This window comes from Ranitomeya imitator, chromosome 3, assembly GCF_032444005.1.
Source record: "Ranitomeya imitator isolate aRanImi1 chromosome 3, aRanImi1.pri, whole genome shotgun sequence".
NCBI classification, from domain to species: domain Eukaryota; kingdom Metazoa; phylum Chordata; class Amphibia; order Anura; family Dendrobatidae; genus Ranitomeya; species Ranitomeya imitator.
Genome location: NC_091284.1, coordinates 556840853 through 556856049, shown reverse-complemented (window position 1 = coordinate 556856049; position 15197 = coordinate 556840853). Strand labels below are relative to the sequence as shown.

Here is a 15197-nt window from a genome sequence, read left to right as displayed (position 1 = left end):
TGACATGTGTCGGGAAAGATGTGGGCTCACCGCCAGAGCCCACATCAAAGGGACGGAGTCCAACATCAGCATAAATGTATGACCAATGTCGGAAAGAGGTGAAAGTATGGTTAATGTAGACCTCGAACATCTGGTCTCCACAATTATAACTACTCTGTATTCCACAATCAAATGAGTGCAGGTTTCCAGATGTCTAAATAAGAGCACGGGAGCAGTTGAGTACTATGTTGTGGCTAGAGGTAGTTTTAGCTACCCTCCAAAATAAGAAAACTTTCCCAAGTTCCAAGAAAACTTAAAAGCTTGGCATTTCACCCTATACATTGCATTTAATGGAACACAGTCTAATTCCATTATTTACTGGAGGAAGACATTCATCAACTATTATTATATCTGGAGGAAGACAGCCCACAACTATTATGATATACTGGCGGAAGACAGCTCTGGAAAAAATTAAGACACCACTGCATAATGTTCAGTTTGTCTTTTTTTTCTCTTAATAGGTATATTTTTGAGTAAAATGTAAATTGTTCTTTTAGTCTATAAACTTCTGACAACATGTCTCTGAATTTCCAAGCTATACATTTTTTTCTGACAAAGAGAAATGGTCAAAATAAAAAAACAAAACAAACAGTGCTTTCAGACCTCAAATAATGCAAAGAAAACACAAAGTACATAATCATTTAGAAACAACAATACTAATGTTTTAACGCAGGAAGAGTTCAGAAATCAATATTTTGTGGAATAACCATGATTTTTATTCACAGCTTTCATGCGTCTTGACATGCTTTCCACCAGTCTTTCACACTGCTTCTGGTGCAAAAATATAAGCAGTTCTTCTTTGTTTGATGGCTTGTGACTATCCATCATCCTCTTGATTACATTCCAGAGGTTTTCAATGGGTTCAGGTCTGGAGATTGGGCTGCCCATGACAGGGTTTTGATGTGGTGGTCTCTTACTTTTTGCCAGAGCTGTATATTAGAGGGAGACAATCCACTACAATTATTGTATACTAGAGGAAGACAGTCAACTTCTATTATTAGATACTGGAGGCTTTTTGTTGAGATGACTCTGTGCTGCACTTTATGTACATGCTCAGTAGTGAGGTAGTGCTGTCGAGTTGTGGAATCGGGAGGAAAGGAAAATGAGGAGTCAGAAGTTTGACTTACTGATTCCACAGCTCTGCCGTCCACTGCTATCATTGTATACTAGAGGAAAACAGTCCACTACCAATATTATATAGTGGAAGAAAGCAATAGACTTCCATTATGATATACTGGAGGAAGACAATCAATTACTATTATTATATACGGAAAGAAAACATTCCACTATCATTATTATGTACTGGAATAAAACAATCTAATACTATTTTCATGTATTGTAATAAAACAGTATTCTATAATATGTGTTTAGTATTTATACTATATGCCTATTAAAATATGTCATTAGGAAATGAATAAAGTTCTCTGTTTTCAGGTAAGCCTGGTGTTATGGGTCTCCCTGGATTAGATGGCGTTCGTGGAGTTCCTGGTGTTTCTAACTACACAGGAATCCCTGGAGATGGTGGTTCTGCGGGTGTTCCAGGACAACCAGGTATGTTTGTCTTTACAAATAGAGATTTTATGATTTTCTTACACATTTCTGATTTATGATCATCCCTTTAACAAGTGCCTTTAACTAAACTTTGGCTCATATGCATGACTTATGTTTCATTTTGTTCAGGCTCTCCAGGCCCCCAGGGAAGACCTGGTGTGCCTGCACAACCCGGTGCTAAAGGTGAACCAGGACCATTTGGGTCACAAGGAAAGGTTGGTGATAAAGGAATTCTAGGTGACAGAGGGCCACAAGGATTTACTGGTATCCAAGGATATCCTGGTGGGAAAGGTAATGAGCATGATATTTCTATAGCTGCGCCATTGTACTTCTTCCATATACTTAATAATATAAACCTAGTTTTTATTGTCAAAAGGTAAAATAGGATTGCAGGGTAATGAAGGTGGACTTGGATTACCTGGATTCCCAGGAGACAGAGGTCCTAAAGGACCAAAAGGAAGACGTGGATCAGAGGGTAATTACCAAAACAATCATCTTCTCCATTATTACCAAGTTTGTAATCGTATCAGTTACATAAAGTAAATCAAAATGAACCATAATGTCTTCAAAGCAGGGAAGGATTCATTGCGACTTCGGAGACCTGACTTTTTATTCTTTTACAGGTCTGCAGGGTCAACCTGGATTGCCAGGAGTTGCTGCGGAACCATTAAATATCCGTGCAGAACCAGGTCCTATTGGTGTAACAGGAGTTATAGGTCCTGAAGGCATCAGAGGAGACGTAGGACCTCATGGTCTCGTTGGTGATAAAGGTATGACTATTTTCAGCAGTGGGAGGCTAAAGTATAGACATTAGAAAAAAAAATGATCCTTTGCTTTCTAGACAAAAGGATCTCCATTGCTCTGCTGAATATCATGCTCCTTCAATCTTCCCATGCTTAGCAGAGCTGAATATATGCTATGGCTATGTCGCAGGATACATTTGCATAATTTTCCTTTCTATACACACTGTATGTATATTCATATTTATTTCACATCCTAGTAATGAAGATCGTGTCCAAAGTCTTTCTACCTCATCTAAGAGCAGAAGGATGAATTATTATTTTGCTTATATAGGGCCAGCACTGTACAGACATCATCACTGTCCCCATTGGGGCTCACAATTTGAATTCCCTATCAGTATGTCTTTGGAGTGTGGAAGAAAACCAGAAAACCCAAGGGAAACCATGGGGAGAACATACAAACTCCCTGCAGACATTGTTTATGGTGGGACTCGAACCCAGGACCCCAGCGCTGCAAAACAGTGCTAACCACTGAGCCACTGTACAACATAGGGGCAGAGACCGTGATTCTAGCAATGTATCACTAACTTTAATGGTTGCTGTCGTTTTGATTACAGCTGTTTTATCTGCTGCAGATCTACCAGTTCTCTGTATGCTGAGCTCCGTATAACCCGGCTCCCACTACTCATTGATAGTTTTCTGTATACACTGTGTGGGGGCAGCCACTAATCAGTGTTGAGGATGGGGTTATACAGAGCTCATGAATATGGAGGACTTCATGGCATCAGGTTTACTAGCTCCCTAGTGATAATATCCTGTTGAGAAAACAGTGATTTTATGAAAACTACAGGAAGCAGCTCGATAAGTGACACATTACTGGAATCAGAGTATCTGCTCTTATATCATGTTGCTTACAGACTAGGTGGCAAAAACCTAGTGACAGAGTTCCCTAAAGTAAACCCACGTAGTTATAGCAGTAATTCACCAGTAATTGTAGGTCAGGTCGGATGGAATGAGTTATTAAGGTCGAACTCAGATGTCCCTGAAGGATGTAGCTATATTTGAGGCTGGTTAGTTCGGATTGGGAGAATCGCGGACAGTCTGTAAATGTCATGGCTTAGCAAATAATAATTACCAAAATCTAATTTAGAGACTTGCTTTCCAGGAGCACAAGGTCCACAAGGTAAACAAGGTGTGCCAGGTGTAGCTGGAAGGTCTGCGGCACCGGGCATCCGTGGAGACCAGGGGATAATGGGACAGAGGGGTCCTTTAGGATTTCAAGGTAAATAAAAAAAAGTACACCGTGACTCTGCAGGTTCCTAGATCTTCAGATGTTTTGATATTACTTAATCAATTAATGAATGTATTAGTCGTGCGATCTGCATTAGCATCAGTAAGGAAAAGATACGCGCTAGATCCTTCATAATTCCTTAATCCCATTGAGAAGTAAATAATGTCCAGGTATTCAGCTGCGTTCACATGTCGACACCGCTTCTTTTTTTTGCAGCAATGGTAGTAAAAGGGCAAAGTTTTTGCTGCCATTTTCAAAAGTTGAGGAAAACGGTGCAATTTTTATCACTGCAACATGTGAATGCAGCCTACACACAGTGTCTTTCTACATTGGTTGCAGAACTGCACAGTGTGTGTGTGGCAAGCTTTATGCTGTAGGTTCTGCACAGCGGCTGTCCATCCCTGCCATGTATAACACTTATTAATGACACCATTATTAAGTTACAGGTGCAGCTCAGCACAATTGGTATTTATCTACAGTACTTTGTATTATTGGGACATGTAGCAATTTATCTAATGAAACAAGTATTTGTGTAATCTACACACCACAAAGTATTAGGCACAAAAAAGTGTCATCTTTTTTGGGCCACTTGTGAAAACAACCATATAGGTAGCAGTTAGGCGCCATATGGTCCTTTACAGGCACAGATAAGCTAGAACATTGCCTGCATTGGTTTTTATGCACTTGAACCAGTAAAAATGGCAATTTATTACTGAATTTAAAGGGTTATCACCCCAAAAAACAAGGTATCCTCTATCTTTTGGATAGTGGATAACTTGATGATCACTTGAGCTTCATCCAATAGGACCCACACGGTTCCCAAGATCCGGGCTTTAGAATCTGGAGAACGAGGCTCTGCAGCCCCATTTTGAATGGAGCGGAGGTACAGTAAAAATGCTCTTTCTCTCAATTCATTGTCCAGGGGACTAGCCAAACACTGCAGTGCTATAGACAATGAATGGAGACATTCAGAGTGTTACTGCAAAAGTCAATTTTCTGAGTTCTAAAGCCTCGATTTCTGAGTTGGTGGGGGTTTCAGTGGTTAGACCCCAACGATCAGAAAGTTATCTAATTTCTTCTTTTTTTTTAAGTGGGACTACCTACAGCAGAGCTCATAACTGGCACAGGCGCTGTATGGGTTTCTCTTGGGTACTTCCTTCAAATTGATTTGTACAGTGTCAACAATGTACATTTTTAGGCCGATATTTACTGCAGCATATTAAGCTATCTTCTGTTTGTCAGGAAACCCTGGTGTACCAGGTACTGTTGGGTTGCCAGGAATGCCAGGAAGAAGTGTGAACATTGGCTATCTCCTAGTAAAGCACAGCCAGACTGACCAAGAGCCTATGTGTCCTGTGGGCATGAGCAAGCTGTGGAGCGGATACAGTCTGTTGTATTTTGAAGGGCAGGAGAAAGCGCACAACCAAGATTTAGGTAACATGACTTACATCTTTAATTACATTTTCACACTAAGGTAAGAAAAAATATAACAGCTAGAAGTGCGATGATAAAAATGTGAAGCCCGGCAGTGCTAAAGGAGTACTCAGCTGATTTATTTTATTTGTATATATTTATTCTGTCTATTCTATTCTTAACATGTCAGTGTTATTTTACTGTATGCTAGACATGAATTTCCGGCTTTTCAAAGGATACCGGTGCGTAAAAATCGGAGAGCACTCGCACTGTCTGAGTGCTGTGTGATTTTTTTTCTCGCACCCATTGACTTACATTGGCGAGTCTCATCCGAGATACACAGCAAATCGAAGCATGCTGTGATTTTTTTCTCAGTCCGATTTCGGCTGAGAAAAAAAAACGCAAATGAGATGTCACCCATTGAATACAACTGGTCCGAGTGCAATCTGATTTTTTTTATCAGATTGCACTTGTCCGTTTTTCTTGCGAGTACGAGCCCTAAGGAAAATCATAGCTGTTGCAATGTGTGCTTTGTTAACTTGATAACTAAATGGTCAGTAATAATCATCTTGTATTATATAGATAAAATGTGGAAAGCAAAATGCCTCAGCAAGGAAGTCTACCTCCAATCATTGTATGGGGCCTTTAGAGGGAATCTAGGATCAGAAAATGGCCTATTTTTTAAATCAAGTTTTGTGTTAAATTTATTTTTTTCATTCTTGGGGCATTTTTTTATACATTACAATCTGTATTAAAGAGAAAAACTGAAATCTTGCAATTTTCACACCTAAAATTGGGGCTTTTTTGGTCTGTAACTTTCTGTTGTTGCAATAAAAACACATGTATATTAAAGACAATTGTCAGACCCCGACCCTATCTTTTGTATGGAAGTGTCCAAAGAGCCCATAAAAAGATGATCGTGAAAGAAGGGGAGCAGGGTCATCTGTGACATAACGCAGGATCCAACAATCACAAAAAGCTATCAGCTGGGTACACAAGAGTCATTGTCATTGTAACCCAGCCTGTGATGATAAAGAACCTTGCTGTAAACTGTTCTTAGAAGGAAGGAAATGCCCAAGTGGAAGTGGCCAGGGTGAAAATTTCAAGATTATTATTTTTTATTTTATGAAGATCATAGTATGAAAAGACATGAAAAAATGCCAAATAAAAACAAAGTATATTTATATATATATATATATATATATATATATATATATATATATATATATATATATATATATATATATATTATGTGTAAAAAAAAAAACTGATTTAAACAATAGGTGATTTTGTAAAGCTTCCCTTTAACCTCAGTCTGACAGTTTACTACACATCCATCGTACAGCCACTTTTATGTTACAGCATTTATCCCTATGTTATAACCACATGCGCTATGTTTCCATAGGTCTGGCTGGATCTTGCCTGCAACGCTTCAGTACAATGCCTTTCCTATACTGCAACCCAGGTGATGTGTGCTATTATGCCAGTCGTAATGATAAATCCTACTGGCTGTCAACCACAGCTCCTCTTCCAATGATGCCTTTAGTAGAAGAAGAAATTCAACCCTATATAAGTCGTTGTACGGTTTGTGAGGCTCCTGCAGTTGCAATTGCCGTCCATAGCCAAGATACTTCCATCCCATTCTGTCCCGACGGCTGGAGAAGCTTGTGGATTGGATATTCATTCCTTATGGTTTGTATTTCGGTTAAATGTTGTCTTTACTCGCTACGTGTAATCCTGATAATCTACCGGGGTTTTTTGTACATATTCTACGACTGCAAATCTAATCTAATAGGTTTTAAGGTCCATTGACTTGTAGAGGATTATGGTTTATATCCAAATATGAATCTTTCAGTTTTGTTTTTACATATATGATGCTTTTATATCTCGTAATAATTGCATGTAGATGTAAAAAGACATTATAGTGCATCAGTAGATTTACCGCGGTAAGTCTAGTAGTGAAGTGTAACTTTGCTCTCTTTATCTCAGCACACCGCCGCCGGTGACGAGGGAGGTGGACAGTCCCTTTCTTCTCCTGGCAGCTGCTTAGAAGACTTCAGAGCGACTCCATTCATTGAATGTAACGGTGGTCGTGGAACTTGCCACTACTTTGCTAACAAATACAGCTTCTGGCTTACGACTATTGACAAGACATTCCAGAGCTCCCCGTCTGCGGATACACTGAAAGCCGGCCTGATCCGAACTCATATCAGCCGCTGTCAAGTTTGCATGAAAAATTTGTAAAATGAAATTTATACGTATTCCATTTTTATAAGTAAACATTTAACAAATGTATTATTGGTGCTCAATGTTAACTTATTACCTCACTACTTGATTTCACATTTGTTAAGAAAGTGTTATTTTTGTACACCTAATTAGGTGGGATCGGTGCCATTACAGAGAACTCCATTTATACATATGTTAGGACTTTATCTGAAAGGTGTTTGACTTGGTCTGTATAGAGAAAAATAAAGTAATGAAGTGACACGTGGATGAAATGGCTGGTGCATGTAACATTTACCTTCTTGTACTTTCCCTATTCTGTTTTTAATTGCCTAGGACCAGTGTGGACTGCTGAATGCAAACAAAGGTTTGGGACCCACACCCATTAATAATTTCCGGTAAAGCATTAGGGATATCAAATTGTATCCTGTAAATGGATTGCATTTGTCATATATTAATAGGCATGGTGCCAGCCTCTGTCGGTGCCTTTATACTGGTTACTGTAGGGCAAAAGGCAACAATTCGATCCTACTGAACTGTAGAAAGGCCACAACGCTTGGACTCCTATGAATCTTCTGAATAAAAAATGAGCTACTGATAGACGTTTCTGGCACCATTTTGTTGGAAGAGCAGGCATATTGAAACACATCGGTGAAGTTCAGGACACCCCATTACGTATTGAAAATTCTTGGGTTAAGGCAGATATCTTGTGTCACCTTTAGATCACTATGGCATACAATTGTACTGTAGTTTATTTTTGGTTTAGTAGAACCAAGAATATTGTAGGTGAACGGCCAAAATAAAAAACCTAAAATGTAAACACAAAAAAAGCAATAACAAAAAGACTTTAAAGGCTAAATACAACTCTGAGATAGAAAAATGTATTTTACATACTGTATGTTAGTGGTTACCTAAAATTGCACTATTGTCCAGTCTTCAATCTTCATTTATTTTCATAATAGTTCTTATGCATTTTGCTGCCTGATCCAAGTTTTAAAGTTTCAGATTTGTCTCTTGTGAGTGTCCCTCCCTGTAATATAGGCTGTTTGTGAGGTCTATATCAAAAGTGCTGCCACCCTCCCATCTCACATATTAATACAACTTCTATCCTGCACTTATATTCTCGTCATGTTCTTTCCTCGTTATCTGAGCTCTCCTGAAGAGATACTTTTTCCCCTCTTCATGTGTCCTGCCTGCTGCTATGTCTAACAATGAGAGAAGAGAGGGAACTGAGCTGCTGGAACTCTGATGATTTCTAACATTTTGTCGAAAGGAGGATCCAGTGGTAGGCGGAGGTGGTTAAAAAATAACTTTATTAAAATGAAAAACACAATGTCGACCACTAACACTGTTAGGACAGATCAACGCGTTTCGACATGCGACTTACTCATGATCTAACCTTATAGCAAAAGAAACACCACTAAATAGTGTGTCCAACAAACCTATTGGTCACATAATTAAAATAATTAACATATGCTAATTAAACGCAATGTTCAACATGATTAAAAAGCAGACGTGACAGACTGAGGTAAATACATACAAATGGAATAATACCATAAGTTAGAAGTAAAGATCAAGACTCATTCTACTTGTTGTTTAATTCTAATTTATGGCATTTTCCATTTGAGGCTAAAAGTGTTCCTTTTTTAAGACCACACAGCAGCATACCACACTGGTTTTAGATCTTTTTTATATAGCGGTTTTATATCTTCTTTACTTCTAAACAAATATATGTACTTACATAGTGTTTGCAACACTGTATGGTTAAAATTTCAGTTTTTATCAATTGTTTTTAAGTCACACATCATTTATATATTATTATTTGCAATTAAAGGTCCCTAAAACACTTGCAAATTGACAAAAGAATAACTAAAATCCCAGTGTAAAAATAATATTAGAGTGTATTTGGCATTGCCTTCACTATGGGCCATAGAAAATGACTGCTCCGTCCTTGTCAGTATTAGCAGATATTGGGCTACGTAACTAAGCATTTCTAGACGTTATCCACCAGGGGGCATCAGCAACTGCTTGTGAACAGACCATGTACAATTCCTTCTGTACACCGTGTAGTTTACCAGCAATAGTTATGAGAACATTAGTCTATGAATATTGCGCCATTTCATTGTATACTGATGTGAACCCCCCGCTTTGGCACAGCGATGCCACACATTTTCATATGTTTCTCTTTGACTGGACCAATTTGCTCTCCCGTAAAAAGCTGCAAGAAAAAAAGTGCAGTGTCATATGTGAATAGGAGTAACATTGTCTGAGGCACATTCCTGCATGCAAATCAATGTTCTTGCAATTTTACAGTGCCTGCTGACTGCAATTGAAGCATTATATATTAATATGAAGATATGTGCATCGCTAGTACATTTTTCTGCAGTGTTCTGTCCAGGTCAAGACATTATATGATCCATTGATTAATTCATACAAGGAATATAGATGCAAAGCATAAAGATCATGTATACAACAGCAAGCAGTGGTCCAGGTAAAATGGTTGTGCAGCTTAGAAAACCCCTTCTTGGTGCATCCTGAGCCGATAGCCCCTCTCCCAGTATGCCAAAAGCGATGTCCCATGTGTTTCTCAGTCTGAGCGGACGCAGGCATCCAAATGGCTGACATCCTATGCTACAGCGTTGGTGCTGCAATGATTTGGTACCACACGAAAACCATGTTCCCCAATGAGCCGCTGAGCATTGGGCTCCCAGTACCTTTACAACATCACCTTGGGATTCTGTAGCTGTGGGTCTAAACTGAGACCATCTACTTGTGGGTGACCATTTTATCTCCACCTGTAGGTAAAAATGACAGAAACCTTTTCTTGTCACCAGTCACGTTATGCCTGTACAGTATTACCGGAAACTATGGCCAATTTACATAAAATAGTCTAGAATATTTCAAGATGATCCGTCAGCTCTTCTGACATACCTGTTTTAGCAAAGAATTCCATTTCCCATAAAGTAACGATGCTGGAGCACATGTACTTACCACTCAATATGATGTTCCTCTGATAGTATTCCTGGAATTGTGTGCATAAATTGATAGTGTTTCTACCTCTACTCAATGGATGTGTCCCCATTCAGTCTTCCACTGTTCAATCAAGGCTGACAGTGTCCGATCTCGTTCACACTTGCAGAATTTAGCCAGTTTTTACATCCAGATTTTTAGACCAAAATGAGGAGTTGGACCAACACAAAGACGAACCACAAATTTTCCATTTCACTGTAATAAGTTTATGTTCCACTCTCGGTTTTCACTTGCAAAATACTGACATAGTGTAGAATACATTCATTTAACTAAAAACAGTTACGACAAGAAAACTAAACGTCCGCAGTTCAGGTTCCAGGGTTGTAATCACAATTGTTATCTGTGTTTCTTTTTCTCAGATTTTGACTTTGTAGATTTCCCAATATGATGCTGTTGTAATTATCCTAAATAAAAATATATTTTATAATTAATTATGTGTCTATTTTATGTCATAGCCTTCAAAGTTAAATGATCATATTTTAGAGTTGAAGAAAAAGATTTGCAGGACCCTGGTCCAGTGGGCATGTGTGTAGTCCATGGCCGACACACCAATGCCCTGCAAACCTCTTTCTGGCCAGCAAGCCCAGCACCAGAACTTTGCTACAGCACGATACATACATGACACTAGTCCGAGGAGGTTCACAGGGCTCTGGTCCGGCAGCCATAGACTACCAACATGATCTCTAGACCAAGCTCCTGGAAATATTAATGCTCTACTCTATAAAGTTCACGTGTAACACACATACATCAGATTTATCTGTTAACCGCTGTCTGAGTCTGCTTGTCAAATGGTGTGCGTGCCGACAATCTGATACCGTCAGCACTGATTCGATAGTGTCAGAGGAATAACAGGAACCTCACAATACAAACTTCTATGAAAAGCTGCTCCAAAATTGTTATTCCGTGAAGAATCCCAGTAATTACTAGAAACAGGTCCTCCTTAAAAAAATTTAAGATGACATACAGTGGCTTGTGAAAGTATTCATCCCCTTGGCTTTTTACCTATTTTGTTACATTACAACCTGTGTTTAAATATTTTTGCCATCCGATTTGTGGTACATCAGCAACAAATAGTCTACGTTGGTGAAGTGAAGTGAGAAAAATATAGGCAAAAATTTAATTTATGGGATTAAATAACTAACAATTGACATGTGTATATGTATTCACTGCTTTTGTTATGAAGCCTCTAAAAATTTCTGGTGCAAGAAATTCCCTTCGTAATTCCACATGCTTAGTGACAGGAAGTCCACCTGTGTGTGATCTAAGTGTCACATAGTCTGTCAGTATATGCACACCTTTTCTGAAGGGCGACAGAGGCGGCAACACCATTAACCAAACAACACCATGATGACCAAGGAGATCTCCAAAAAAGTCAGGGACAAAGTTGTTGAGACGTACAAGTCAGGGTTGGGTTAGAAAACAATATCCCAATCTGTGATGATCCCCCTGAGCACCATCAATTGAAAGAACATAGTACCACAACAAACCTGCCAAGAGAGGGCCCCCCACCAAAACTCTCAGCCCGGGCAAGGAGGGTATTAATCAGAGAAGCAGCCCAGAGACCAAAGGTAACCCTGATGGAGCTGCAGAGTTCCCGAGCAGAGATTGGAGCATCCATCCATCGTACCACAATAAGCTGTACACTCCATAGAGGTGGCCTTTATGGGAGAGTGGGCAGAAAAAAGCCTTTACTTACACAAAAAAAATTGTAAGGCTTCTTTTTGAGTTTGCAAAAGACACGTGGGAAACTCCCCAAATGTATGGAGAAAGGTGCTGTGGTCAGATGAGATCAAAATGTTACTTTTTGTCCACCAAGGTAAACGCTATGTCTGTCACAAACTCATCACCCCAACGTCATATCCACAGTGAAACATGGCGATTGCATCATTATGCTGGATGTTTTCAGCAGCAGGGGAAATGGTTTGAGTTGAGAGGAAGATCGCTGGTGCAAAATACAGGGATATTCTTGAGCCAAACCTGTTTCAGTCTAATCAGTGATTTGTGACTGGGATGGAGGTTCATCTTCCAACAAGACAATGACCCAAAGCATACTGCTAAAGGAAAACAAGTGGTTTAAGGGGAAACATGTAAGGTTATGTGCACACGTAGAAAGGAGCTCTGCGGATTTTTCGGCAGCGGATTTTAGAAATCCGCAGGTAAAAGGCAGTGCGTTTTACCTGCGGATTTACCGCAGTTTTTATGCGGATCATGTGCAGATTCCACCTGCGGATTCCTATTATGGAGCAGGTGTAAACCGCAGCGGAATCCGCTCAAAGAATTGACATGCTCCTGGCGTTTTTTTCCGCAGCATGGGCACTGCAGATTGCAATTTCCATTGGTTTACATTGTACTGTAAACGCATGGAAAGCTGCTGCTGACCCCAGCTGCAGATCTGCTGCGGATCTGCAGCAAAATCCGCAATGTGTGCACATAGCCTAAATGTTTTAGAGTGGCCTAGTCAAAGCCCAGACCTTAATCCATTTGAGAATCTGTGGTCAGACTTGAAGATAGATGGTTTCCTCTGGTGAACAGCAAACTTGAAGGAACAGGAGCAGTTTTGTCTTAAGGAAAGGGCAAAAATCCCAGTGGCAAGATGTGGAAAGCACATAGAGACTAGAGATAAGAGAACCAAACTGTAAAGTTCGGGGTTCGTACCGGACATCTAGAGACATATCCAAAGCAACTTGTAGATGTAATTGCCGCAAAAGGAGACTCTACAACGTACTGACTTTAGGTAGGTGAATACTTATGCACACTGACGTCAGTAATTTTGTCCTATTTGTTGTTTGCTCCACAAGAAAAAGAAAAACAAATGTTCACAGTTGTAGGCATGTTCCTTACATGAACTAAAAAAAAAACCTGTTCCTTTCCAGGTTGTAAGGTTGCAAAACACAAAAAATGCCAATGTGGGTGAAATACTTTTGTAAGCCACTGTATGGATGAAAAATCATGGGTTTTTTTTCTGAATGTTTGAACCCAGCCTAACGTGTAGGTGTCACAATACATGTATCAATTATTATAGCGCCATTTATTCCATGTCGCTTTACATGTGAAAAGGGGTATACATAATAAAAACAAGTGCAATAATCTTGAACAATACAAGTCACAACTGGTACAGGAGGAGAGAGGACCCTGCCCGCGAGGGCTCACAGTCTGCAAGGGATGGGTGAGGATACAGTAGGTGAGGGTGCAATGCAGTTCACAATAAAGTTGTAGTCCCATAAAGACAAATTGTTTAAAAAAATATGTAAAAGAAAAGAGCTACTTGTCTACCCAGATTATTTACTGGTATTGTTATGAAAAAAGAAAATGATCTCACCGTCCTGAAGTATTGAACGCCTGCTAGATCCCACAGAGTTCCATATCCAAAAAGCTGCTGATGCAGAGAAGTCCGCAAAAAGTAGGAAAGAGGCCAGAGCACTCTATGAGTAAGGGCACACTAAGGTCAGAAACGCGTCAGTTTTTTGTGCACACGTTGCGGAATTGCCCCAGAAATTTCGGTGGCAATTCCGCAACTCCCTGCCACAGGAAATACGCATGGGGAATTGGCATGCGTATTCCCGCTAAACACTAGCGTTTTGCAAGCGATCTGTAGCATCGCTTGGAAAAATGATTAACAGGTTGGCACAATTGTCAAACATAGTGTTTGACAAGTGTGACCAACTTTTTACTATTGATGCTGCCTATGCAGCATTAATAGTTAAAAGATATGTAAAAATAATTAAAAAAAAAACTTGATATTCTCACCTTCCGGCAGCCCCCCGATCATCGCGTTGCTCCCGGCAACTCCCGTTCCCAGTGATGTCGCGACAATGACCCCAGATGACATAGCATCATGCGAGACAGCTACGTAATCACAGGTCATTGTCGCAAGGTATCACTGGGAACGGGAGCTGCCGTGAGCAGCGCTAAGGCTTGGGCTGGATCCGGGGGCCGCCAGAAGGTGAGTATATAACCATTTTTTATTTTAATTCTTTTTTTTAGGGCCTGGAGGAGAGTCTCCTCTCCTCCACCCTGGGTATAATCCGCACATGATCCGGTTACTTTGCGCATGGTGGGCATAGCCCCATGTGGGAAGTAAGCGGATCGATCCACTCCTATGTGTGCGGAATTGCCGCGATTCCGCATAAAGAATGAGCGTGCTCCGTATTTTTCCGCGATGCGATTCCGCCGCGGAAAAATACGCATTAGCACAGTATTGCGGAATCCCATTGAATTCAATGGGCTGTGTTGTGTCTGCGTTTACGCAGCGAAAAAACGAGGCAAAAACGCATACAATTCGCAACGTGTGCACATAGCCTCAATCTTTTGAAAATAAACTTTGAAGAATTTTAAACAGAGATGCTTTCCTCCTTATTTACATTTACTGGTCTTACTTATGCCCTCTGTCACATTCACGTGAATAAAGATCGATCGTCAGAGCAGGATTCCATTTCCTCCTGTTCACACTCGCATGCCGTCACAGAGCTACTATCCGAGCACCGAACAGCATAGAAATAATTTATGTTGAGCTAGAATACTTTTTATAATGGAGGAACTCTCTGCAGAAAATTATGGTCATACTGATAAATTTCTACAGCTCTGGGAAGTATAGGTTTTATTTCAGGGCTTCCCAGAATTTCAAAAGACTATTCATGTAAATTTTATGAGGTTCTACTTTGTCATTTTGAGGGACGTATAAAGGTTTCTAGGGGCACAATGGTTGCCGTATGCAATCTTATAATTTCGGCTAACAACTTTCTTCAAAACAGCAATTCTTATAACCCTCTCTGAGAGATTAGCCCCTTCCCCCTATACACAATCACCCTCTTTTTTTTCCACATTATATAAAAAAACCTAAATACACTGCTCAAAAAAATAAAGGGAACACTTAAACAACAGAATATAACTCCTAGTGAGGCTGGAGTCAC

The 15197-nt window shown here is 39.9% G+C and overlaps 1 protein-coding gene across 1 annotated transcript in view; it reads left to right on the top strand.

Annotated features, from left to right (window-relative positions):
- COL4A2 (collagen type IV alpha 2 chain) overlaps positions 1-7521 on the top strand; it is a 372124-nt gene extending 364603 nt beyond the window's left edge. The window contains exons 42-49 of the mRNA XM_069757929.1: positions 1474-1590; positions 1720-1881; positions 1967-2065; positions 2214-2360; positions 3496-3612; positions 4864-5055; positions 6440-6726; positions 7024-7521. Of these exons, the coding sequence (XP_069614030.1) occupies positions 1474-1590; positions 1720-1881; positions 1967-2065; positions 2214-2360; positions 3496-3612; positions 4864-5055; positions 6440-6726; positions 7024-7278 (1376 nt within the window). The 3' untranslated portion in view covers positions 7279-7521. The remainder of the gene's footprint in view (positions 1-1473; positions 1591-1719; positions 1882-1966; positions 2066-2213; positions 2361-3495; positions 3613-4863; positions 5056-6439; positions 6727-7023) is intronic.
- Positions 7522-15197: the final 7676 nt, after the last annotated feature.